Source organism: Carex rostrata, chromosome 10 (genome assembly GCF_964058835.1).
Source record: "Carex rostrata chromosome 10, lpCarRost1.2, whole genome shotgun sequence".
NCBI classification, from domain to species: domain Eukaryota; kingdom Viridiplantae; phylum Streptophyta; class Magnoliopsida; order Poales; family Cyperaceae; genus Carex; species Carex rostrata.
Genome location: NC_135927.1, coordinates 2473691 through 2487986, shown reverse-complemented (window position 1 = coordinate 2487986; position 14296 = coordinate 2473691). Strand labels below are relative to the sequence as shown.

General features: G+C 31.4%; 1 protein-coding gene and 1 long non-coding RNA gene across 2 annotated transcripts in view; one reads left to right on the top strand and one right to left on the bottom strand.

Moving 5' to 3' along the window:
• LOC144560334 (uncharacterized) overlaps window positions 1-14296 on the bottom strand; it is a 94591-nt gene that overhangs the window by 43740 nt on the left and 36555 nt on the right. The window lies entirely within an intron of this gene.
• Window positions 526-3878, top strand: LOC144561065 (uncharacterized). The gene is made up of 4 exons (XM_078310274.1): window positions 526-2179; window positions 2385-2578; window positions 2672-2907; window positions 3040-3878. The coding sequence occupies exons 1-4, from the start codon at window positions 597-599 to the stop codon at window positions 3715-3717; spliced, it is 2691 nt and encodes an 896-aa protein (XP_078166400.1). The 5' UTR covers window positions 526-596; the 3' UTR covers window positions 3718-3878.

Genomic DNA, 14296 nt, shown 5'->3' with positions numbered 1-14296 from the left:
GAGGTCCATTTACTGCTCTCAACCGCTTTGCTCAGGGATTTCTTGGAGTAGCATTAAAGCAAATTCATTTTACTATTTTTTGACTCATCACAAAAATTTACTTTTTAATTGTCCATCCTCCATTTCTGAATATATTATATTTTTTAAATACTTATATATCTAGTTTTAACACACATCTAATTTTTTTTTTTAACATATAATCAATCATGATAGTGTGTATTATGAAAAAACAAATAAAATGAGTAACTTTTAATAAGAAAATACATTGTTCTTGTAACACTAACTAATTAAAAAAAAATACATCCGATTATTTTCTCATTATTATATTAAAAAAATAACTGAACTTATTTAAAAATCAATTAGTTAAATATTTATATATTATACACTATATTTGTTAAATAAGATTAAACTGGTGGACTCAATCCATTTCTCTATTTGTTATTGTTTTCTTGGCTTTTCAATTAAATTATACACCGTTTTCTATATTTTGCTTCACTTATATCCAACATTTTTAGAATTTAAAGCACAAAAGACCCATACAGCCATAATTCCTTTCTTCACCTCTCTCTCTTTCTCTCTCTCTCTCTAGCTCTCTAATGGCCTGTGCTCCAAAATGCATCTTCTCTCTCATCTCCATCTCTCTCACATTGTTTCTCATCAATTCACATCTCATATATAGCTCCACTTCTTTCAATCCCAAATGCAACAATGTGATATCAACCAATCATATTACCTCAAAATTTAGATCATTACTCAGTCTAAAACCCCATAATTTTGTAACAAAATCACACCATTTTACACCTCATTTGTCTCCTTCACCTGCACCAAGTCAAGTACTGAGAAAACCAGTTCTTGCAACTCCATTTCATGTAAAAACTGCACCACCTCCTAAAGCTTCTTCTTACCATGCTCACATTACACCTCCACAAAGCATCTCAAATGAAAACAAGCATGGTAAAGGCAAAACAGTTGCAATTGCTATCTGTGTAATTTCTCTGGTACTAGTTATGGTAATATGTCTTGGCATTTTTTTACTATGCAAGAGACATGACAGTAAAAACAGCCATGGTAAGAATAAGAAGGTGAGTTTCGACCCCAGCCCCGAGATATTTTATCTAAATTCCTTGACACATTTTGTAGACATACATGATACCAATAGCAACCATGCAAAAGTATCTAGTGAAATGGTGCAAATGGAGAGAAATATTGTTACTTCTTCTCCATGTCATAGTGCAAATAATGAAGAAGTAATAGTGAGATGTGAAGGAGATAATGAGAGTAATTTCTCGTGTGAAGAGACGCTATCATTTCATTCGGCAGAGGCCTCAGATTTATCTGAGTTGGTTCAAAATCACTTTCAAGCAAGTAATTCCCCATCAAATGCATCCTATAGGTCTATGTCTCCAATGCACAAAGCAAATTTTAAAACAATCCGATTTGTCGCTCCTCCTTTCACCGAAGATCAACAAGCCGATACATTTCAAGCAAGTAATTCCTATGACATGATCATACCTGCAATTTCACATCCTAAAACTTCATTTCTTAGTAGTAAAAAATCTCAATTTGCTTCCTCAAATGAGTTCATGTCTCATGATAGTTCTCAATCTCATGTTCTTACTGATTTACCAGAAATGCACATCCATGCAAGTTCACATCCAAAACCTTCTTTTGGTTACAAAACCATGCAAATTCCTTCTGAAAGTGACACAAACAAAGAAATTTCACCTCCTAAATTTACATTTGGTCATGAAAATGCCTCAGAAAACCCAAATTTCTCTGCATCAAACCATGCTCCAAGCAATTCCACTGAGATACAATTAAGTGCAATTTCTAGTACCAAAATCCAAATTTTCAAGCCAAATTCTGTTTCAAATTCTACTGAGGTACAATCTGCAAATGTTACACATTCCAAAAATGGAAATATACCAAAACCACCACCTCCGCCGCCGCCGCCGCCACCCCCTCCACCTCCATTGCAACCTAGAAAGAATATAACGCATCAAAGAGCGTGCAGAGATGGCCGGTTCCAGCCGCCATCGCCTAGTCGAATAAAGCAAATGGATCAAATTGGAAATGCCAAATCTACCCTTCCAAAATTAAAGCCTTTGCATTGGGACAAGGTGCGCGCAGCTCCCGATCGATTGATGGTTTGGGATAAGATCAGATCAAGCTCGTTCGAGTATGTCTTTCCTAATAAGTTTCTATTTTTTTTTTTCTCTTTTTCTTAAGTAAAATCTTGTTAAAGCAACATTTTACAAAATTCTTTTTTTAAAATTCAAGTTCCTGCTATTTATTTTAAGTAGATACATATAAGAATATCTTAATTCACCTAGAGTGTTTGTACATTAATTTGATTTGCGAAATGGAAACCGATCCATATGTAGGTTTGACGAAACAATGATCGAATCTTTATTTGGATACAATTCAAAGAATGTGGTAAAGCATGAAGAGGCGAACAAGAGCAAGAGCCCTTCTCCTAGCAAGCATTTGTTGGAGCACAAGCGGCTTCAAAACATTACCATTCTCCTCAAAGCATTGAATGCCACCGCACACCAAGTCTCTCATGCCATAACCAATGGTACATATATCTCTTTAGATGGTACAAACAATGCAACAGACATATTTGATCCAAAACTATAGTATATATATACATTTTCTCTCTTGATATCAGGAAGCGGGTTGTCAGTGCAACAATTGGAGGCACTTGTCAAAATGGCACCGACAAATGAAGAAGAAGAGAAATTGGTAAACTATCAAGATGAATTGGAAGACTTAGATCCTGCGGAGAAGTTTGTGAAAGAGGTAATACGCATCCCCTTCGCATTTGCAAAGATAGAGGTGATGTTATACAAAGAGTCGTTTCAAGATGAGGTTTCTCACCTAAGCAGCTCATTTGCCATGCTCGAGGTATATATAAGTTTTTTAGTTTCTTTTTTGAAGGTTATAATTTTTTTAGTTTCAAACCAACTTAAAATTTTTACCAAAAACACTTCATTATTAATTTATATGATGCTATTTGATTTACCTATATATATATAGGAGGCATGCAATGAACTGAAATCAAGCAAACTGTTTTTGAGACTTCTTGAAGCGGTACTAAAAACAGGAAACCGAATGAATGTTGGTACAACAAGAGGCGGTGCAAGAGCATTCAAACTAGATGCATTACTCAAACTTGCTGATGTAAAAGGAAGAGATGGTAGAACCACATTGCTTCACTTTGTAGTACAAGAGATAAATAAACCGAAACCCGGAGAGGAGAAGGTCGCCAAGGAGATATCGGGTTTGGATTTAGTATCGGGTCTAATCACCGAACTGTCCAATGTGAGAAAAACCGCTAGTGTAGACCTAGATGTGTTAATGGGTTCAGTTCAAAACCTCTCTCTCGGGTTGTGTAAGTTGAAACAACTCGTTCAAAGTCACGATTCGTGCGTAGATGATTTGAATTTGATATTTTTGCAAAGTATGAAGGCGTTCATTCAAATCGCGGAGAAAGTTATAGAAGAGTTAAAGAATGAAGAACAACAAGTGTTGATTCATGTCAGAGAAATAACAGAGTATTATCATGGCGATCTCAGTAAAGAGGAGGCACCGAACCCGTTAAGGATTTTCGTAATTGTCAGAGATTTTTTGGGCATGTTGGATCGGGTTTGTAAAGAGTCGAGGCAACCAAAGATGCATTCAGGTGCTCCACAACTTGTTATGTTGAACCGGTAATCGATCAATTAATCTCCACTGATTAATTCTAGGGTTTATGACAAATATTGATTAATTAATTGTAGATTAAGGAGTGTCATTATATTTTTTGTGTATGATTTATTCAAAAGAAAGTGTACTTAATTGTAATTAAATATCTATTATATTTGTGTGCTTCCTACGTACATACCTTTTAATTTTTGTTTTGTTTTGGAAAATCAGTACTAGTAGCTTGTATTGAGTGTGTGTGTGTCTCTAAAGAGAGAGAGATTGGCTGATATCAAAACGTTTGTTCCTAGACGGTAAAACAAAGCTTCGATTTTGATATTTTCAAAGTTCAAACAGCCAATCTAAATTGTTCACCATTCAATCTATATTAAAATGTGTTTGGAGATCGACCAAATTTTATAATTTTATAATTTTTTTTTACTATTTATTAAGTCAGTTTTAAAATCGTTATTTTTAATGATCCATAAATTTTCTATTGTTTACTAAAATCAGTGATTTTAGAACTGACTTAATAAATGTAAAAAAAAATTCAAAAAACATAAAATTTGGTCTCTAAGCACATTTTAATAGAAATCACATCTAACGGTTTGAATCAACTATTTGGACTTTGAAAATCAGAAAACCCATTGGTTGCACCACGTCTTTGAAACAATCATTTTTTTATATTAGCCAATCTTTGTGTGTGTGTGTGTGTGTGTGTGTGTGTGTGTGTGTGTGTATAGAGTATATATAGAGATTAGCTAAGCTTAAAACATTTTTTCCTAGCTCTCGGAACAAACAATTCAGTTTTTTTATTTTCAAAGTCCAAATAGTCGATCCAAACTATTAGATGTTCAATCTATATTAAAATGTACTTGGAGACCAAATTTTATATTATTTTTTGAATTTTTTTACTATTTATTAAGATGGTTTAAAAATCATTGTTTTTATTAAAATTTTGCACCATTAAAAAATAGCGATTTTCAAACCATCTTAATAAATAGAAAAAAATTCAAAAAAAATATAAAATTTGGTATCCAAGTACATTTTAATATAGATTGAACATCTAACAATTTGGATCGACTATTTGGACTTCGAAAATTAAAAAAAAAAAAACTAAATTGTTTGTTCCGAGGGCTAGAAAAAAAACGTTTTGAGCTTAGCTAACCTCTCTCTCTATATATATATATATATATATAGAGAGAGAGAGAGAGAGAGAGAGAGAGTAAGTCTACCATATATTGCAATGGATAGACATCTTTGTGTATTGGACTATAAATCACCAGATTCGAAGTCCAAATGACCGATTCAAACTGTTCATCTTGTTCTTCATATTGATATGTGATTGGAGACCAAATTTTACATTTTTTAGAATTTTTTTACTATTTATTATGCCACTTTGAAAATTGCTGATCCAACGGTGCCTTTTGATTTTACTGTTACCGATGGATCAGTGATTTTCAAAGTGGCTTAATAAATAGTAAAAAAATTCTAAAAAATATAAAATTTGGTCTCCAAGCACATATTAATATGGAGAACAAGATGAACGGGTTGGATCGGTTATTTGGACTTTGAATCCGGCGATTTATAGTTCAATGCACAAAAATGCCTATGCATTGTAATGTATGAGTCTTACTATATATATATATATATACATATAGTTGGGCTATGGTGCATTGTAATGTAAGGCCCTCTTGTACATTGGACTATAAATCGTTAGTTTTGACTTCAAATCAGCTGCTTCAAACCATTCAATTTGATATCCATATTAAAATTTATTTGGAGATTAAATTTGACATTTTGTGGAAATAGTTTGCTATTTTTTTAAATCATTGTTTTTCTATGGTCCATAAATTTCTGAAAAACAACGATTTTCAAAAATTCTAAAAAAATAGTAAAACATTTCCAAAAAATATAAAATTTGGTCTCCAAGCACATTTTGATATGGAGAACATGTTGATCCTTTTAGATTGACTATTTGAACTTCAAATCCAATAGTTTGCAGTCCAATGTACAAGAGAGCATATACATTTTCAAACCCTAAACCCATCTCTCTCTCTCTATTTTTTTGAAAATCTTGACAGCGGCTGTCAAGTATAACTTTCATTAACTAAACTTAAAATTACATCTATCATCACATTATTACATCATCACAACATCTTCCAAACAAAACAACAAATATAAAACACACATCAATATCTAAATAACATAACACAACTAGCAACATAACATCTAACAAATCATTTTGAGGCGATCGTCAATCTCCTCTCTCACCTTCTTGCTCTCCTCTGCACCAGCCAACCAGCAACACAAAGGTGATGGCATCTAGTTTTTTTTTTTTAAGTGGCGGGTGGGGGAGACCGGCACCAGTCGCGACCTCCCCCAACCCTGCTTAGGGTTCCGGTGTAGAGATTGTAGAAATTGATACAATTGGGTAGTGGTTGGAGGAAGCGGAAGGAGAGGGATGGAGGGGCTATGTCTCTTCTCTCTCGCTTTCTCTTTTGAATCTAGGTTTTAGTGGCGGCAAGAGAAGGTTGGAGCCATCGAGGAGAAGGCACCAAACGAGCGGAACTGATGGAGAGAAAGAAAGCACTGACGGACAGAGATCTGATGAAGAGAAGATCGGAAGGTCGGAAACGACGTTCCTCACCGGAGAAGCTCACCGAAGAAGAGGAACAGAGAGGCGGACTGATGTGGCTAGTGGGCTGAGGCAGGCTGGAATGGATTGGTTGGATAGGAGAGGTTGAGGGAGGGAGTTGATAGTGGCGACTAGGTTTTCCTATAATATTTTTGGAATGCTGGTTTCATCAGTGCTGGGCAATCTATCCATTCTCTCTCTCTCTCTCTATATATATATATATAGAGAGAGAGAGAGAGAGAGAGAGAGTTGGGCTACGGTGAGTTGCGAAGTAAAGCGACTATTTTACTTCATACTCATATTTTGCGATTTTAAAGTTCAAAATGACGATCCGAACCGCTCAACATGGTCTCCATATTGAAATGTGCTTGGAGACCCAATTTTACATTTTTTGAAATTTTTTTACTATTTATTAAGCCACTTTGAAAATCGCTGATCCAGCGGTTCAGAATTTTTTACTATTTTTTACTGTTCACTCGAATTTTCAAAGTGTCTTAATAAATAGTAAAAAAAATTCAAAAAATGTAAAATTTAGTTTCAAGCATATTTTAATATAGATTAAGCATCTAACAGTTTGGATCGGCTATTTGAACTTTTAAAATGAAGATATTGCGTGAAGTAAAAACGTGTTTTACTTCGCAACTCACCGTAGCCTTACTATATATATGAGTAGGGTTAAAATGCACCATTGGTTTTGTGCTCCAACCATACCCCACGTCTTTATCTCTGTTTACAAAGTTCAAACAGTCGATCTGAACCGCTCAACATGATATACATATTAAAATGAGCTTAGAGACCAAATTTTATATTTTTTGAAATTTTATTATTATTATTTTAGATAGGTACAAAATTATTATTTTTGGATGGTCCAGATGAAATGATTTTGTACCTATATAAAACAATAGTAAAAAAAATTCCAAAAAATATAAAATTTGGTCTCTAAGCACATTTTAATATGGAGACCATGTTGAGCCGCTCGGATTGACTGTTTGAATTTTTAGAATAGAAATAAAGAGGTGGGGTATGGTTGGGGCACAAAACCAATGGTGCATTTTAACCCTACTATATATATATTTAGAGGAGGGTTCAAATGCACCCAAATTTTTGTGCACCCAAATGCACCCTATCATTTTTCTCCGTTTTCAAAGTCTGAATAGTCAATCTGAACCATTAGATGCAATCTATATATTAAAATGTGCTTGGAGACCAAATTTTACATTTTTTAGAATTTGTTTACTATTTATTAAGCCACTTTGAAAATCGCTGATCCAATGGTCCAGAAAATGCAAAATCAGCGATTTTCAAAGTGGCTTAATAAATAGTAAAAAAATTCCAAAAAATATAAAATTTGGTCTCCAAGCACATCTTAATATATAGATCGTATGTAATGGTTCGGATTGACTATTTGGACTTTGAAAACAGAGAAAAAGGATTTGAAAGATAGAGTGCATTTGGGTGCACAAAAATTTGGGTGCATTTGAACCCTCCTCATATATATATATATATATATATATATATATATATATATAAAGAGAGAATGTCTAAGCACAAAACGTTTTTTCCTAGCCCTAGGAACAAACAACTCGGCTTTTTGATTTTGAAAGTCCAAACAGTCGATCCAAACCGTTAGATGTTCAATCTATATTAAAATGTGATTGGAGACCAAATTTTACATTTTTTGAAATTTTTTTACTATTTATTAAGATGGTTTGAAAATCGTTGTTTTTCAATGGTGCATAATTTAATAAATAGTAAAAAAAAATCCAAACTATGTAAAATTTGGTCTCCAAGCACATTTTAATATAGATTGAACATCTAATGATTTGGATCCACTGTTTGGACTTTGAAATAGAAAAACCGAGTTGTTTGTTTTCGAAGCTAAGGAAAAAACGTTTTGAGCTTAGTCATTCTCTTTTTGTTTTTTGTTTTTTTTTAATTCAGTACAAAATCACTTGATCTTCTACCTATCTAAAAAATTTGTATTTTTTTCAAACCGCAAAATTTGGTCTCTGAGTACAATTTCATATGGAGATTATGATAAAAGATTTAAATCGACTATTTAGATTTCGAAAATAAATATATGAATCCGTAGTACAGATCAAAATGCCCTATGCATAGTACCGTACCCTCACTCTAACATGCATGATCGATATAGGTAATTAGCTAGAGGAAGATGCTGGTTGGCAAGTTGCAAGTCACATGCTTGTCATATTTGCCATATAATGCTGACTTAAGCTATGTCCCAAAATACGCGTGAACTCATTTATTCATTCATGTCATGATTCATTGTGAAAATGACTTGTGTTTCTGACCAATGGGAATCTATATACATATCATGAATTAATGAAGTTATGGCATTATGCATATTATGATTCACCCATGCTATATATGGGTTTATATGTTTATTTATTTTCAGAGTTCAAACATGAATTTTATTGAAAATAAATTCTAAAAAATATTTATATATCTACTATTTCTTTCCATAAGTAGAAAATTAATTGCTAGTTTCGGGTGGTCTAGATTTTCTTAAAGCAAGTGATTGTCTACCTATTTAAAAAGTTCCAAAATTTTTATTAATAACATAAAAAAAATACTGAATTAAAGAAAATAACACCTGTTTTTGGGAAATTTCAGAAACAACATTGCTGCTGGATTATTCAATGGAATTGGATTCAACTTCTGCAATTTTATTCAATTATATTTTTCATAATCTGGTGTCATTTTCTGCAATGTTATTAATAAAACTTTCAGCAAAAGTTAATAATTTCTTTATTGAGAAAAATATATAAAATTTAATATGCAAGTACATGTTTATTAAATAATTAAGATAATGTTGAGAAGTTTAAATTAATTATTTGAACTTTGAAAACAGAACTATAAAGTTATAACACGGACACTATGTAATGAGCATATTACCATACCCTCACTCATTTATCATTATCAATCTAGCTAATAATTGTTTTGAGTTAGACTTGTGGAATCAGTGTTTTGAGGACTAATATAATTTTATGAATGATCCAATGGCTTGCTAATAAGTGGGCCAACACTGTGCAATTTATATACATTGTCTAAAGATGTTTTCTTTTTTCTTTTTCTTTAAAAAAAAAATAACAATGGAAGTACATTTTGAAGGACTTTTTGTGTAATGTAGCTTTCTTCCATTTTTTTTTTTAATTGACCATTTTTGCCTATAGAGACTGCTGACTCAACTTTGAATTCCTCCTCGGTAGACCAATCAAATTATGTTGACCAACAAAAAAAAATGTTCTAAATGCCACAAAAATGGGAAAATAAAATTATATTGACTGCATAAACACTTTTTTATTTTGTGTCCTTTTCTGTGTAGCCATCACTTTATACTTTATAAATGAATTGTTGTGAAATTATTTTTTTATAAGTTATTTTCCAATAAACACACTATACTGTATATATGTAATTGATTAACCTCCATACACGATGGACAAGCAAAAGAAGCCGCACTAGCAATATACCATTCTACGCCACAGAAAATCAAGTGAGAAAAGCCTAGCATTTAATGTTTATTGCCTAACTATCAGCCTTGCTTTGTTAATTGAAGAGGGTTCAAATGCCTCCATGTTTTTGTGTCTCCATCATGTCTCCATCTCTTCATTATTTTCAAAGTTTAAACAGTCGATTCGAATTGCTCAACCTAACCTTCATAGTAAAATATGTTTGGAGACCAAATTTTATATTTTTAGAAATTTTTTTACTATTTTTTTAGATATGTACAAAATCAGTAAATCTGAACCATCTAAAAACAGTATTTTTGTACCTATCTAAAACAATAGTAAAAAAATTCCTAAAAATATAAAATTTGGTCTCCAAACATATTTTGGTATGGAGGTTAGATTGAGCGGTTCGGATCGACTGTTTGAACTTTGAAAATGATGGAGAGAGATGGAGGCATGATGGAGACACAAAAACATGGAGGCATTTGAACCCTCCTCTTGTTAATTATACGGAAAATAAGTGCACTGATTTTTTTTTTTTTTTTGGGTCAAATTCAGGTGGAATTGAGACCTTATCTAGTTATCTATCTACGTTTGGGTTGAAAGCGTAATTTTTTATTAACTTTTTTTTTTTTTTATGAAAGTCTCTAGCACTTTTGGGCAGTACTATATATGGATTTATACACTGCGGAGTAGATTTGATGGGTATCAGATTTACTTAAGATTCAATGGGCTTTAGAACCGTTTGATTCGCTTTAAGATCTATGTGTCTCGCTTTAATGTATGTGCGTGCTCAAGTCAATTTTTGTGCGCACATATCTTAAAGCAGATCAAATGGTCATGGGGCCCATCAGATACAAAAGTAAGTATATGATGTTTATCGGACCTACTCCGTTCTCAAATTTATACATTCATTTTTAAAATCTAAATAGACAATTTGAACTATTTATCATGATCTCTATATGAAAATTTATTTGGAGACAAAATTTTATATTTTTTTATAATTTATTTACTATTTTTAAGATAGATAGAAAATCTCTTGATCTAAAGATTTTGAACCATCCGAAAGTAGTAGTTTCCTTTCTTAAAAAAAAGTAGTAAAAATTTAGAAAAAAAATTGACTGTAGAAATTCAAATGAAAATTATGTTGAGGGGTACAAATTAACTGTATGTACTTTAGAAGTAAAGATATAAATTTATAGTGCATACTATAATGTGTTATGCATAGTACTGTAGTAAGGGCGAAGGTAGTAACAATGTATGTGTCAATTGACCCTCATTTTTTTCTCAATTTTTTTATATTTATATGTAATTTTTAAAATAATTTAGAATAAAATATTATAGATACTGTAAAATTGATTCTCGTTAACAACATAAAATTTTAAATAATTCATTTTTATTTATATTTGACACTCATAACTTGAAAATCCGAATCTGCTCCTGACAGTATCCTCACTCAAAGTCTCTATTATAATCTACCATACCTAAAATATATCCCTCCGTTGAACTAAATCCAACTTCTTGCCTTACTTCATACGGTAACTATTAATTGCATTGATCTTTTGTAAAAATCATGTGGAAGAAAGAGCATTCTATCTCCACAGAATGAATGATGATTAGACCACAGAATTTTGGGTAAATCATTATCTATCGATCATCCCCTTCCCCTAATTGGATAAAATATTAATTGTTAATGGAATAACTATATATGTCATTGACCGTTTAATTCACATGCTTGTCATATTTGCCATATAATGCTGACTTAAGCTATGCTCCAAAATGCGCGTGAACTCATTTATTCATTCATGCATGTCATGATTCATTGTGAAAATAACTTGTGTTCCTGACCAATAGGAATCTATATATATGGATATCATGAATTAATGAAGTTAATTATGGCATTATGCATATTATGATTGACCCATGCTATATATGGGTTTACTTTATATGTTTATTTATTTTCAGAGTTTAAACATGATTGTCATATAGAAATAAATTTCAAAAAATATTGGTCTTCAAATGTATCTACTATTTCTTTAAATATGTAGAAAAATTACTAGTTTTGAATGGTCTAGATCTTTTTAAATCAAGTGATTTTCTACCTATCTAAAAATAGTAAAATATATATAATTTGATATGCAAGTACATTTTTCTTAAAAATGAAAGTAATATTGAGAAGTTCAGATTAATTATTTGTACATTAAAAATAAAAATATAAATCTATAGTAGGGATCTCCATGTAATATGCACATTACAATTGCCTCACTCATCTATCATTATCAATTTATTTGTTTTGAGTTAGACTTGTGGAATCAGTGTTTTGAAGACCAATATAATTTTATGAATGATCCAATGGGCTTGCTAATAATTGGGCCAACACTGCGCAATTTATATACATTGTCTATACATGTTTTCTTTTTAAAAAACAAAAACAATGGAAATAAATTTTTGAAGGACTTGTTGTTTAATGTAGCTTTCTTTGATTTTTTTTTTTCTTTCTAATTGACCATGTTTCCCTATAGAGACTGCTGACTCAGCTTTTAATTCCTCTTCTGTAGACCAGTCAAATTATGATGACCAACCACAAAAAATGTTCTAAATGCCACAAAAAAAGGGGAAAAAAATAATATTGACTGTGTTACACACTTTTTATTATGTGTCCTTTTCGGTGTAGCCATTGCTTTATACTTTAAACAAATTGTTGTGAAATTATTTCTACAAGTTATTTTCCAATCAATACATTATACCATATGTAATAGAAGCCGCACTAACATTATACTATTCTACGCCACAGAAAATAAAGTGAGAAAAGCCTAGCATTTAATGTTAAATAGACCACTCTTTGAAAATCCAACTGATTATTTATTGCCTAACTATCAGTCTTGCTTAGTTTATACGGAAACTAAGTGCATTGATTTTCTTTTTGTTTTTGATCAAAGTCAGGTGGAATTGAGGGATCCGACTCTTCTGCTATTCAAGTAGGAGAGCAGGATTCTGTTATTTTAAATCGGATCATTAAATTTTTTATGTACGGATTTCAACACAGATGAACGATTCGATTTAGAATAACGAAGTTGGTTCCGGAATTGAGACCTTATCTAGTTATATCTTCATTTGAGTTTTTAATTGTTAAAGTCTCTAGCACCGTGGGCAGTAATTCATATATAGACTGCGGAATAAGTTTGATGGACTCTAGGACTGTTAGATCCGCTTTAAGATTTGTACACCTCACTTTAAAATCTATGTGTGCTCGTGTTAAATTTTATGTGCACGTTTTTAAAGTGGATCAAACAGTCTTAAAACCCATCAGATACAAAAGTAGGTCTAATGTAAGGTCTGATGTCGATCAGATTTATACCTTCATTTTAAAAATTTAAATAGACAATTTGAACTGTTTATCATGATTTCCATATGAAAATCTATTTGGAGACTAAATTTTACATTTTTTTTATAATTTTTAAAATAGATAAAAAATCACTTGATTTAAGATATTGAAACATCCCAAAGTAATCGCTTTTTATCTTTCTTAAAAAATATATTGAAAAAAGATATAAAAAAATGTAAATATTGGCCTCCAAACACATTCGAGTGAAGATCGTGTTGAACAGTATAATTTATTCTGATTTCTATATGAAAATCTACTGGAAGGCCAAAATTTACATTTTTATAATTTATTTATTATTTTTTATGATAAACATAATTTGTTACCTATATTAAAAAATAGTAAGATAGTAAAAGATACCGTAGAATTTGGCCTCCAAATATATTTTAAATAAAAATAATTGAGTGAGTCTATGGTACTATACATATCACGGGTTGTTACCGTGCTACGGCTCTATATTCGAGTTTTCAAATTCTAACGGTCGATCTGAACTGTTCATCTTGTTCTCCATATTAATATGTGTTTGGAGACCAAATTTTACATTTTTTTAAATTTTTTTACTATTTTTTTTAGATATTTAGAAAATCACTTGATCTGAAAATTCTGGACCATCCAAAAACAGTGATTTTCAAAAAATCTAAAAAATAGTAAAAAATTTTCAAAAAATGTAAAATTTGGTCTCCAAACACATATTAATATGGAGAACAAGATTAACGGTTCGGATCGACCGTTAGAATTTGAAAACTCGAATATAGAGCCGTAGCACGGTAACAAATCGTAATATGCATAGTACATAGACTCACTCAAAATAATTTGAACAATACGGAGTTTAAAATTTGAAAATATAAATACAAATTCATAATACTAAATTTATAGTACTGACTAAAGTGCATTATGCATAGTACTGTTATACCTAAAATATCTCATCCCTTCGTTGCACTAAATCCAACTTCTTGGCTTAATACGGTAAATATTGTATTTGATATTTTGTAAAAGTCATGTGGAAGAGAGAGCTTTGAAGTCTCCATTTGTTGATTCAAATAGAATAAAATGATGATCAGACCACAGAATTTTGGGAAAATCATTATCGATCTATGGAATATTTAATACAAGCAACATTTT

Bases quoted from the DNA above. Each gene is read 5' to 3' on its own strand.
- LOC144561065 (XM_078310274.1), top strand. From the start codon at position 597: ATGGCCTGTGCTCCAAAATGCATCTTCTCTCTCATCTCCATCTCTCTC. The intron at 2,180-2,384 runs GTATGTCTTTCC...ATCCATATGTAG, and splicing joins ATCAGATCAAGCTCGTTCGA to GTTTGACGAAACAATGATCG. The intron at 2,579-2,671 runs GTACATATATCT...TCTTGATATCAG, and splicing joins CTCTCATGCCATAACCAATG to GAAGCGGGTTGTCAGTGCAA.